A 12,612-nucleotide genomic window follows, 5' to 3' on the forward strand; every position below is an offset into this window, starting at 1 on the left:
AATTAAAAATAGAGCAGTCAGACAATCCAGCAGTTACCCTACTGGGTATTTATCTGAGGAAATCCAAAACTCTTAATTGGAAAAGATATATGGACCCCTTTGTTCACTGAAGCATTATTTACAATAGCCAAGATATGGAAGCAACCTGTGTCCATTGGTAGACGAATAAAGCAGATGTGGTACATACATACAATGGGATATTAGCCATAAAAAAGAATGAAACCTTGCCATCTGCGACAACATGGATGGACCTATAGGGTATTACACTAAGTGAAGTAAGTCAGACAGAGAAAGACAACTACCATATGATCTCACATACTTATATGTGGAATCTAAAAAAATAAAATGTACATACAAAAGAGAAACTCATAGATACAGAGAACAAACTGGTGGTTGCCAGATTGGGTGAGTGGGGGTGTGTGTGAAAAAGGTGAATGAATTAAGAAGTACAAATTGGCAGTTACAAAATAATCACAGGGATGTAAAGTACAGCATAGAGAATATAGTCAGTAATATGGTAATAACTATGTATAGTGCCAGGTGGGTATTAGACTTACCAGGGGGATCACTTCTTAAATCATATACATGCTGAACTACTACACTGTACACCTGAAATTAACATAATATTGAATGTCAGCTGTAATTGACAAAAAAAAATTTAAGGCAAAAACCTGAGAGAGCAGAAAACTCAGATGGCACCAAGCAATTAAGTTGCCAGTTCCACATCATGCCAATGGAAGACGTGTGCTTTTATTTAAATGGTTCTGTAGTGCTCTTTGGTTTTTCAAAATTAAATCTCAAGTTGATGAGGAGTCAAGAGAGGCTGGACAGCCCAGCAGAAAAGTACAAAGCCTTATGCACATTGATAAATTCAGTCAGCAGAGACTAGGGCAAAGGATTTCATCTGGGGCTTCTCTGGGCACTCAAAATGCATATTTGCTCTTGAATTTGAAGATCCGTCTCTTGACTAGAGGAGATAAGAGGGGAAGTTGGTTGTAGAACTGTGGAGTAGGAGGTATGGCTCTTGGTTGAAAGACTTTGGCTTCAGGGAAGCAGAAACCAAACCACAGAAAGAGGTCATACCTGGGGTCATAATCTTGACAGCCAGTCCAACAGGCCAGAGAGAGACAAAAAGGAGTAGTGCGGACTGTGGCAAAGCAGAGAGGAGCCACCTCTATGCAGCTTAACCAGTGGGCAGTGCAGGCTTAGGTGTGTTTTTGAGAGAAACGCCCAAATTCAGATTGATACACACAATTTCCCCAGTTTTAAGTGTTGGCTACTGATTCCAGATGTCTCAAACACTGGCGGGGCCATGCAAACCCACCTTCTCACCTAATAAGGCCTGCAGGCTTCCTGTCTGCAACCTGTACCCTGAACATACCTGACCCAGTTCTGCAAAACAGTCACGGGACACTGTTCCCCTCCCCCAAGGGCGCCCAGAATAACATTTTTGACCCTGACATGGTCAGACCTGCAGCCGTGTTTTGCAACCCATGCCCCCTTCTGACAAAAATCACAAATACATGTGTCCATCGACATCCCGAGGTGAGAATCACTGTATCTTCCGGGTGTCCCCAAAGCCAAGATTTGTTGAGCTTTGCTTTCTGATAACGTTTGTTGGTGTGTTTGTTTTCTACACATGAAATGGTCATTTAAAAATATGCCTGCATCTCAGATGGCTTTACCCTCGCCCCCTTCTTGGGGGGGCGCTCCCTCCCCTTCCACGTGGGTGTGAAAGCTATGATTCCAACCAAATCGAAGCGTCCTCGCCCCCACGCCGGCACCCATCACAGCCCTCTCTGTGGCTTCCCTGAGCTCGTTCACCAGGGTGGCCGGAACAAAACGTCTAGACTGGGCGGGCAGCTGAAGCAACCAACAGAGACTTGTTTGCTTGTGGTTATGGAAGCCTGAACCCCGAGATCAAGTTGTTGGCCAGGCAGGTTCCTTGGGAGGGCCACTCTCTAAGACTCTCCCAGCTTCTGGGGGCTGCTGGCAATTTTTGGCATCCCTCGGCTTATAGACACATCCCTCCAATTTCTGCCTCCATCTTGCCTTCTCTGTGTTCCAATTTCCCCCTTTTGTAAGGACCCCAGTCACACTGGACTAGGGGCCCAACATGCTGCACTGTGATCTCATCTTAATTACATCAGCAACAACCCTAGTTCCACATTTGGGTCATACTCGTATGTCCTGGGGGTTAAGACTTCAACAAAGGACTCAGGCGGCGGGGACACAGCTCACCCTATAACATTCCCTTCCAGTTCAGCATGACCCCTGTCTGAAGGAATGAGAAACCCAGGTGGCATCACTAAGTGGGCAATGCCAGTTTTCAGATGACGTCAGGTTATTTGAGGGGTGCAGACCAGCCCCCCTGAGGGTTATGGAGATTCAGGACAGGTGGACCGAGCAGAGAGCAGCCTCGAGGAGGGTGAAGTCCTCTCCTAGTGGGACTGGGCGGGAGAGGCGACATGGGTCCGTCAAACTGCTGCTTTAAACGGTTTCGCATCCTCTGAGAGGGGACAGGTCATCTGTCTGTGGAGTTGGGCCAGACGGGAAAAAGAGGTCATATGCTGTCCTCGTCCAGCATCCTGGTGAGCCCGTCGCAGATCCGGCGCAGGTGCGAGCGGTACGGCTCCGCGGGGCTGTAGAGCGCGGCCAGGAAGTCGCAGTCGGCAAAGTGGCCAAACACGTGGTTGATGCGGCCATGGGACTTGGCGGTCAGGTGCGGGCCCACGGCCTGGTGCAGCAGGTCCCGGCACTCGAGCAGGGCAGCGGCCAGCACGCGCCGGTCAAAGGTGAAGTCCACCTGGTAGAAGCTGACCGCCGTCATGGCCAGGCGGCGCGCCCTCTGGCGGAAGCGCTGCAGGAGCGCCAGCTCCTCCCCGCCCAGCTGGCCGCCACGGAGCAGAATGCCCAGCTTCACCGCCACCTTGATCAGGTTCTTGACCACTTTCTGAGCCTCCTTGCGGCTGCGCGTGAACTCCTTGGTGGCGCGGTACAGCTCGTCCAGCACCTCACTGCTCGTGTCGTCCACAAACACAGCCACTGTCGCCTTGGATGCCACCTTGCTCAGGAGCTTCTTCTGGGCCTGCAGGGCCAGGCTCTTGGTGCTGAACGTGTCCATCAGCCCTGCGGGGGTAAAGACACCCAACATCAGCCCCCACGGCCCCGGGGCCTCAGGCGGCTGCCTGGGGGCCACTTTTGTTTGCTCCTGTTTTCCCATGCTCCTCCCTGGTGAACTTCTATACATCCTCCAAAGCCTTGGCCCCCACACCCCTTCTCTTCTCTGGTAGACTCCTGTATGGCACCCAAGGCCCTGGCCTCTTCCCTCACAGCCTGGACACCACCTCCTCCAGTAAGCTATCCCTGAACAGCTAAGCTGACAATTTGGGCCACACAACACCCCAGGAGTCCAGCTCTGCTCTACTCCCCCTGGCTTTGATTCCCCACTGGTCTGCCTCACCCCAGGCCCTGGTGGAGGCAATGGGCCTGACTCCTTACTGCTACGTCCTTGGAGACTCCAGAAATATCTGCCAAATGAACGAGGACCCACCCCCAGTCCTCACCCACTGCCCCAAGCTGTGGTCAGAATCCACCCCACCCCGGCTCCAAGCCACCCAGACCAGGAATGCCACGTGGACACCCACTCACACCCAGGGGCCCCCACAAAGCCTGTCTTAGTGCGAGCTCGGACCCTGGGAGAAGTCTCAACCCTCGGCTGCCCTCTCGCCCGCACTTGGAGGTCAGGGCAGGCACAGGGATTACTGGACCAGGCTTCCTTGCCCCCTACACCAGCCCCCAGACCTCAGGGCCACACAGGCCAAGGCCAGCGCAGAGGTGTCATTGACTCAGGTGGCGCAGCAGACGGTGAGCTGGCAGCATGTGCTTGTTTTGACATTTCCACCAGGTAGTGGGGGCGTGGCCCATTTTGCAAAAGAAAACACAAAGGCTCAGAGAGGCTGAACCACTTCTCTAAGGCCACATAGCAACACAGTGACTGCCTTCCCCCAACACCTCTGCACATCTAACCCCCTCTACCTTTCCCAACTGACGCCTGCAAGTCTCCCTGAATCTTGGAGGGCTGGGAGCTGTCCCCCATGACAAAACCAGCACCAACATTCAGGGCCTGCTCCCAGCTCTGATCATTCAATCAAGCAACATAACTGCCCTGTGCCTCAGTTTCCCTATGTGTAAAATGAGGACGATCAGAACTCGGTCCTGGGGCAGAAGCTCGTGGCCAACCCCAATGTCCCCTGGGCAAGGGGCTGGACGTCACCGCCTGGGATCCCACCATTGAAGCTCTAAGACATTCAGCATCCTGGACGTGCAGACCTTCTCTGTGAGCAGCCACAGCATCAGGCTGGCCGCTTGGCACAAGTACCTATGCCTCCTGGGTGCCCTCCCACCAGTTTCTCTAGAACATTCTATTCCATTCCCTCTAACTGAACCCCTTCTCCCAACTCATCCTGTAAACTGTGTATCCTTCAAGTCTCGGTGTCACTGTCACTTACTCCTGGAATCCTTCCCAGATGTCCCAGGCTGGGCCGGGTGCCCCTTGGCTCCCATGCACCCTGGGTGTCCTCCATCGTGGCCCTGAGCACCTTGGTTTCCATGTCCAACTCCCTCGACCAGTGGCACGTGTCAGGGCTGCGCCTCCCTTGTTCACACCACATCTCCGATGGCCAGTCCAGGGCCTGCTACTTAACGGTACCCCAGAGGTGTTTGTTGAATGCATGAGGGAAAGGATGTCAACAAACATGGGAAACAAGAGGGGACTCCCAAGACCCTGGGTGCAGTCTCCTCAGTTTACAGATGGACAAACTGAGGCCCAGGTTCTTCTGCCTATCTCAGTCGCTATGTGAGCCGCCTCTGGGCCTTGACTTTCCCATCTGCAAGTCCTGAGGTTGGGTGTGTTGGTTCTGGAGGGGAGCTGGGCCTGTGGTACAGGCTTTGGGAAGGGCCTGGGCCCTTAGCAGCGCCCCCGTCCCCAAGCCCAGAAGGAAAAGGGGTGGGGGTGGAAGCAGCTACAACCTCCCTTCCCAGCGCCCACACTCCCAGCCCCTCTGGCCAGCCCCCAGACCTGCCACACCTGAGCCAGCCCAGCTGCATGTCCTTTCCTCCTCCCCGACCCATTGTTCTGCCAGAAACATCCTCATTCAAGTAGCCAGAGAAATGACTGCTCTCCCGGGGGATCAGGCCGTGGCCCAAAATAAACTCCAGCCTTCCTTCCTGCTTGCTATACTCACCCAGGTCCGAGGGGCTGTGTGCTCACCCAGGTCCGAGAGCAGGCAAGCCAGGAGATGGCCAGACTGTGCTACACCAGCCCTTCTGGGGCAGGAACTGCCCCGGGGCTCAGGGGCCAGACACCCAGTGTCCCTGGCCCCTGCCCACCAAATGCCAGAACGCCCCACTGTTGTTACAAGCCAGAAAAGCCTGCTAAAGCTTCAGGGGCTCTGCCAGAACATTCATTCAGTTGCTTAATGAGCATTTATGGAGCACCAACTATGTACCCGGCGCTGGGAATACAGCACTGACCAGGAGAGATCCGTCTCTGCCTTCCTGAGGATCCCTACGCAAGCCACCTCCTTATTACAGAGGAACTGGGGTGTTCCCGTACTACCCTGAGATGGAATCCACAGGCACTCTCGTCTACCTCCACCCGCCAGCTTAAAAGTAAAATTAATAGATGGTGATAAAGGCCACCATCGGAGGAGGTGGAGGGGTTGGGTCTGGAATGTTCCATGTTCTGTTCAGTCTGGATCCATACGAATGTAAAACATCATCAAGCTAGATAGTTGTAAATCTCTGTGAACACACGAAAACCCAGCAAAGTGTATACTTTAAAAGGTGAATTTTATGGTATGTGAATTATATCTAAATAAAGGAACATCTAACATTTCTCCAAAGAAGATATGCAAATGGACAACAAGCAACTGAAAAGGTGGTCAACATTATTGGCCACTAGGGAAACGCAAGTCAAAATCGTAACGATAATAATACTACCGCCCTCCCCACTAGGACGGCTCTCATCAGACAGACAGACAAGTGCTGGTGAGGAAGTGGAGAAACTGGAATCCTCACACACGGCTGATGGGAATGAAAACGGGGCAGCACTGTGAAAACAGGGTTCTTTTGGCAGTTCTTCAAACACATAATTATTGGCAATTCTGCTCCTAAGCATCTACCCCAAAGAAATGAAAATGTACGTCCACAGAAAAACGTGTATGCGCATGTTCACAGCAACACGATTCATGTGGCCAAAAGTGGAAACAACTCCAATGGCCATCAACAAATGGATAAACAAAATGTGGTCCCTCCACACACTGGAATGTTACTCAGCCGTGAAAAGGACGGAGGCGCTGACACTCGTCACAGCGTGGATGGACCTTGAACACACGGGGCTCATGAGAGAAGCCGGACACACAAGGCCACACAGTGTGTGATTCCACTTATGTGAAGTGTCCAGAACAGGTAAATCCACAGAGACAGGAAGTAGATTACTGGTTGCCAGGGGCTGGGGAGTGACCGCTGATGGGGACAGAGTTTCTTTTTGGGGTGGTGGAATGTTCTAGAATTTGAACACTTTAAAACGGTGAATTTATATCTCATCAAATGGAACACTTACTATATATATATTAAGTGTATATACTTTATATCTCTGTGGTCCTTACTATATATATATTTCTTATACTTCATTTTTATGTTAAATGAATTTAAAAAGTTTTAAAACAGGATTTTCCCAAAACTGTAATACAAACAGAAAGTAAAAGGATTCCACAGTTGAGATTTGTAAATCACATCCGCATTGCCAGGCACTCAGTAGGTTCTCAACATGTTTGATTACCAAGAATTTCCCTCCTGAAAAGCTCAGACTCACTGCACTTGGGGATGGAACAAATCTATGAGGGGTTCGCCCCATATGGGGCATCACCGTGAACATATAGCTATAAATTCCTATCAAAAGAGAGGTTCATCTCCACTCGATTCAGGAATATACACTGAACATTAAAACCGTGCAAACCCCACTCATCGGCTTATGTTTCTGGCAGAATGTCAGGAAGTTGTGGGGCTGCCCTGAGCACGGCTGGATGCCTAGGGTGCCTGGATCCTGCCCCCAAATGCCAGAACATCCTGCTATCCTCACAAGCAAAAAAAAGCCCTCCAAGTTTCCAAAACAGACCCCTAAGAGATGTTGTCACCCACGCTGGAAGGAGGAGGTGTCAGAAACCGGTGAACATAGAAATAAACAGGATAATTTCAGGGAGAGATAGGAGTGGGGAGTGACAGCCAGGAAAAGGCAGGTGACCTGGGCTGGCGTGGTCAGGAAGGCCTCTCTGAGGTGGAGCACCTAAAGCTGGGACTGAAAAGACAAGGTCTGGGGAAGATTGAGCCAGGCCGACTGAAGTCTGTGCAAAGGCCCTGGGGCAGGATTGTGCCTGGCATGTTGGAGGAGCAGCAGGAAGCCCGCAGTCCTGTCCACAGCCCCTGCAAAGTGACTCCAGATAAGCCCCACACCCCTAGGGGCAGCTTTCCCGTCTGTGAATGGGTGTCCAGATGCCGAGTGGCTGTCTACTCCTGCTCCCACTTTCACCCTCTGTTAACCCCATTTCATCGTTTGGATTCCAATCTCTGTCCCCGTCCCCATTCTGGACACTCCAGCTCTATTAGCTGGAGGTCACTCTCCATTCCCCTCCCCCCAGCCCCTGGCAACCACAAATCCACTCTGTCTCTGTGGATGTGCCTGTTCTGGACATTTCACGTAAATGGAATCACACACTACATGACCTTTTATGTCTGGCTTTTCTCACTAAACATCATGGTTTCAAGATTCATCCACATTATAGCGAGTGTCAGTGTTTTACTCCTTTTTATGGCTGAATAATAGTCCATACCTTTGAATAATGAATAATAGTCCATTAAATATAACGTATTTAACAGTAAATTCATAGTCTGTCATTTTGAATAATGACAAAATTATTAAATGGCAAAATTCCTGAAAATACAACAAGTGGCTCTTGTGAGCTGGCTCCAGCATGCCACTGGTCCACGGGCAGCCCGCCCCCACATGAATTCTTCATGTCTCACACAAAGCGTGTCAATAATTGATGGACCCGCTAAGCAGAGCCAAGCCAGCTGCCCGGTCTCTCCTCTCTTGGCCCTGGCTGCAACGGCCCAGGGTGGCCTCAGAGGGCAAATGCCCACCGTGGCAAATGACCCCCCACTTCCTATTCCCACGCAACCCCAACATCAGGGCACCACTGCATCGAGCCTTTTATTAACCACCACTCAGATGGCTCAGTCAGTGCCCATTTTAGATATGGCCAAAGGGAAAGGGGCATCTACTTGCCAAAGGAGGGGGAGACACCAGCGGTTCTCAGAGTGGGTTTCCCAGAGCCCTTGGGGGCCACCCCTAGGACGGGCAGGGTCTGACCACCTGCAGGCTGCAGTGGAAGGCAGGACACTTTCAACTGTTGTGAGATTTCCACTGAAGAAAGTTTGGGGGCCAAACATGAATGTTGGGAGAAAACTGCCCAACCCCATGGAGGGAAGGACAGGACAGACTGGGACTCAGGCTCAGCAAAAGATTTTTAACAGCAAGTGGAGGCTTCAGGGTCACATGGCAGAATAGGGGTGCACCCCTAAATGAGTCCTGGCTGCACCCACTTCTCACCTCTCCACTGCCTCCGCCCTCGTCCCCTAGTCCCTCATGTCTGTCCTCCCCGCAGCAGCCACGAGAGGGCGCCTCTGAGCACCTGAGTCAGGTCCCACCCCTCCTTTGCCCACAGCCCTCCAGCGTCTCCACCATCCTCTGGGTTAAAGCCCAAATCCTCCACGAGGCCCTGCACGACCTGCCCTGTCCCCTGCCTGCCCTCACTTCCTCCCTGTCGCACTTGCTCACTCTGCTTCGCCCGCGCCCTCCCCTCGCATGGAATGCCCGTCCCCCCAGGTATCCACATGGCTGTTTCTTTGCTCTCATTCAGGCCTCAGCTCAAAAGTCTGCTCAGGAGGCCCTCCCAGAACACCCATTTAAACTAACTTCCCCATCCATCTGACTCTCCATCATCTTCATGCAGTTGCAATTAAGTATAATGATTTTTCTGGATGAATGGCTCTCTCCCAACCCCCAATCTTGGCTCACAGTAGGTACTCAGAACTTGTTTGTTGAATGAATAAACGATCTCTCAGTACCAGAGGGGCAGAGAGATCGCCTTCAAGGACGCCACTGTTTAGTCAGGGAAACAGGTCCAGAGAGAGACTGAGATATCCCAAGGTGACATAGTAGCTAGCACAGCAGCACCAGACCCTCTGGGGGTGGGGCTCCCCCAAGTGGACATTCCCCAACCTCTACCACCCCACTGGACAGAAGGGGAAACTGAAGCCTGGAGAACAGGGCTTCAGAAGATCTCAAGAACTCAGCCAGAGCTGCCTCTGTGAAAGCTCAGGAGGGTGGGATTCCAGAGGAAGTTGTCTTGTGGATGGGGTGTAGAGGATCCCAAGGGAGGTGTGCATACTGTGCACCTGGGCCAAGTCCTGCCAGCTCTGGGCCCCCACCTCTCCATCCTTAACACCTGGGGCTGCACCCAGACAAGCATGAATCATTATTCAGCATCTGACTTTGGGAGAAGGCTGTTTCCATGCCAACAGCTGGAGTTTTGTCCTAGGCATCTTCTCGTGACCCCATTTGACAGACAAGGACACTTGAAGACCCCTGAACCCACTTCCTCAGAATGCCAAGTAACCAAAAGGCCCCTCACCTGCCCAGGCCTCAGATGAGAAAACTGAGGCTCAGGGAACACCTGACATACTCAAGGCCACACAGCAGTAGGGGACAGCACAGGGCTTCAAATCTGCACCTACCTGACTAATCTCTTAGCTTAGGGACCTACTGTCCTGTCCCCCCACCCGACCCCACCCCACCCCCATCAGAGCAGGGTAGAGTCCCACACCTGCCCCCCAGGGATCTGGGGACTCACCCACCACTGGAGTCCCAGGCCACCAGAACTGCTAAGTGATAGAAGCACAGCCCAGGTGTTTGTGTGGCTGAGGCACAGCTCTTTGTTCCGGTTTCCATAGGTACAGCGTCCCTGGGCTGGCCCCTCCTCCGCCCCTCCCAGCCACCCAGCCCTTGCCTGGCATTCCCTTGGCCCGGCCCACCTCAGCAAGTTGTTATGTTTTAAAGTTGGCGCCTATGGGCCTGGCATGGCAATGGAGGAAACAGCCTGTGCAAAGGCCCTGAGGCAAGACCATGCCTGGTGTGTGAATGTGGAGGCTGCTGCAGCTAGAGCAGAGTGAGTGAGGGGGAGAGTAGGAGGAGTTGGGGGCCAGGAGGAGACAAGCAGGACCCACATACCTGCATTTAACCCTGGAAGCAGCCCTTATCCCCAGGGAGTTATGTCCCACCCCATTATACAGACTGGAAGCTGAGGCTGGGAGAATCCAATCATCCGTTCAAGGTACCATGGTGAGTGGCAGAGCGGGAACCCAGGTTTGTCTAATTTCAAAATCTGACCTCCCAACCACTTGCCAAACTACCCTCACTCAGCCGCAGCCCCTCAGGGCCTTCACCTTCCTCAGCTGGGCTCAGACATATTCAAGAGGCCTGTTTACATATGGGGCTGCACCCCCTCCAGAGGGCCCCCAGAATAGAAGAGGTAGTGATGTTTGCAGATATGGGACCGCTCACCCACCAATTACCTTAGCGGGTGACAGTCCCAGTTCACAGCTGGAAAAATTGAGGCCAAGGCTTCAGGCCACTGGGAAACTCCCAGATGGCCAGTCTGGGTGGGCTTGGCCTTGGCTCTCCCAACAGCCTGGACCAGCGGGAAGCCACACTCATTTCCACCTCCACACCTTTGGCCAGGCTGCCCACCACCTGAAATGCCCTCCTGACTCTGGAATCTGCCCTAGCACTTGGCGCCCTGCACGATGCAAGGAGCAGAGTCCATCCGAGTCCTCATGGTGGGGTGGGGGCAGTGGTCCCAGAAAACCGCCCCACGCCGGGGGGAGGGCATTTCAGACTCACTGTGCCTCCCCATAACCCATACAGCAAGAGAGTGCCATAGACACAGAGGGAAAGGGAGAAACAGAGGGCGAGGGCCAGGAAGAGGGAGAAGGAAATTCAGGCAGGAATTCAGACAGGGATGGGGAGGGAGTGGGGTTTGCAGGGGAATGGGGGGGCGGGAGAGAGACAGTGGGCGGCTAGGTGGCACCCGAGGTGCACCAGGCATCGCTCTGTCACCTGCTCTCCGGGGCCCGTCGTAGGTCCGACCTCCGAGGCTCCGTCCCGCCGCCTTCGAGGGGCCGTTGAGCCAGCCTCCTGACTTGCGCCTAATAACCGCGCGGGGCGGAGCGGGAAACTCAACCCCGCCCCACATCGCCCCGCCCCCACAGGGCCACGCCCCCCCGCTCTGCCCCCTCCCACGAAGAAAGGACCTAAGAGAAACCGGATGGTGAGGGGGTGGGCCGAAGACATGGTCTCAGCCAATGGTAGGGCGGGCGGTGTACGAAGAAGCCAATGGGAGGAGCTCATTGCCACGGGAGGGGGCGGGGCCTGGGACGGGCAGGCGGCTTGGGGGATTCCTCCGGAATATCGGAAGGGGCCGGATGCTGGGGGCGCGGCTGCTTTGGGGGCCCCGCTGAGAAAAGGGGAGGAAAAAGACAGAGTCGAAAACAGAGACCCGGGAGAAGAGAGGAAGGCTGAGCCAAAAAGAAAAACAGACCAACTTTGCGGTTTTGGACCGGCCCCCGATTCCCTCTGGGACTCAGTTTACCCACCTGAGTAACAGGAATTTGCGCAGAGCTTGTTTCTTAAAGTACGCCTGGGAACGCTTTACATCAGAAGCCCCTTAAAAATGCAGATTCCGCTACCCCCGGACGCGCTGAATCTGACCCAGAGTTGAAGATCAATCTTTCTTGGCTGCTGATAAATTCTTAGGATGAGGTTTTGAGGCAGTCGTTAAGTGGACAGGCCCTGGAGACCCCACCAGGGAAATCCCAGATCCATCCTCAATTTCCGTGGGAATAAGCCTCCTGGCCGCCAGCGGGTGGGGCCGCGGGGCCAGCTGGGCACCCCCCCCCCCCAGAGGATGCAGCTGTGAGTCCTGGGAACCGGGCCCAGGAGCGGCTCCCAGCCCCCCTGCCGCTCCGTTTCCTCCCCGCAACCCCAACCTGGGGGTCCCAGTTGCAGCTAGAGCCAGGGAAGGCCAGAGCAGGCTAGACAACAAATGTTTGGTCAATGCCTAGTCCTGTCCTGCGTGTGGGGGACACACAACCCTGGCACAGACCTCAGAAGGCAAAAATAAATGAAATGTCTCTTTATCCCATTTTGGAGGGGGAACTGAGGCCCAGAGAGGTGAAGTGAATTGCCTGGGGATATGCAGCACAAATGGCAGGGCCAGGATTCAAACCCAGGACTGCTTGGCCCACCTCCTTCCACCCACAGCTGCGTCCTACTCTCTCTAGTCCAGGGTTTCTCATCCTCAGCACTGTTGACCCTTGGGGCTGGTAATTCCTGCTTGTGGGGTAAGAGGGGCGTCCTGTGTACTGTGGGGTGTTGAGCAACGTCCCTGGCCTCCACCCACTCAATGCCCGAGTAGCCACCCCCACCCCAAG

General features: G+C 53.6%; 1 protein-coding gene across 3 annotated transcripts; it reads right to left on the reverse strand.

Moving 5' to 3' along the window:
* Positions 1-543: 543 nt before the first annotated feature.
* TNFAIP8L1 (TNF alpha induced protein 8 like 1) lies at positions 544-11,326 on the reverse strand. Of its 3 annotated transcripts, none has more exons than XM_033135546.1 (2): positions 11,240-11,326; positions 544-3,129 (listed from the first exon to the last, which is right to left on the reverse strand). In XM_033135546.1, the coding sequence occupies exon 2, from the start codon at positions 3,122-3,124 to the stop codon at positions 2,564-2,566; it is 561 nt and encodes a 186-aa protein (XP_032991437.1). In that variant the 5' UTR covers positions 3,125-3,129; positions 11,240-11,326; the 3' UTR covers positions 544-2,563. The 3 variants fall into 3 exon arrangements, with proteins under 3 accessions (XP_032991437.1, XP_032991436.1, XP_032991438.1); XM_033135545.1 differs by lacking the exon at positions 11,240-11,326 and adding an exon at positions 9,975-10,058; XM_033135547.1 differs by lacking the exon at positions 11,240-11,326 and adding an exon at positions 9,979-10,028.
* Between the last annotated feature and the right edge of the window lie 1,286 nt (positions 11,327-12,612).

This window comes from Rhinolophus ferrumequinum, chromosome 18 (assembly GCF_004115265.2).
Source record: "Rhinolophus ferrumequinum isolate MPI-CBG mRhiFer1 chromosome 18, mRhiFer1_v1.p, whole genome shotgun sequence".
Classification (NCBI taxonomy): Eukaryota; Metazoa; Chordata; class Mammalia; order Chiroptera; family Rhinolophidae; genus Rhinolophus; species Rhinolophus ferrumequinum.

Coding starts and splice junctions, on each gene's coding strand:
- TNFAIP8L1 (XM_033135546.1), bottom strand. CDS start 3,124: ATGGACACGTTCAGCACCAAGAGCCTGGCCCTGCAGGCCCAGAAGAAG.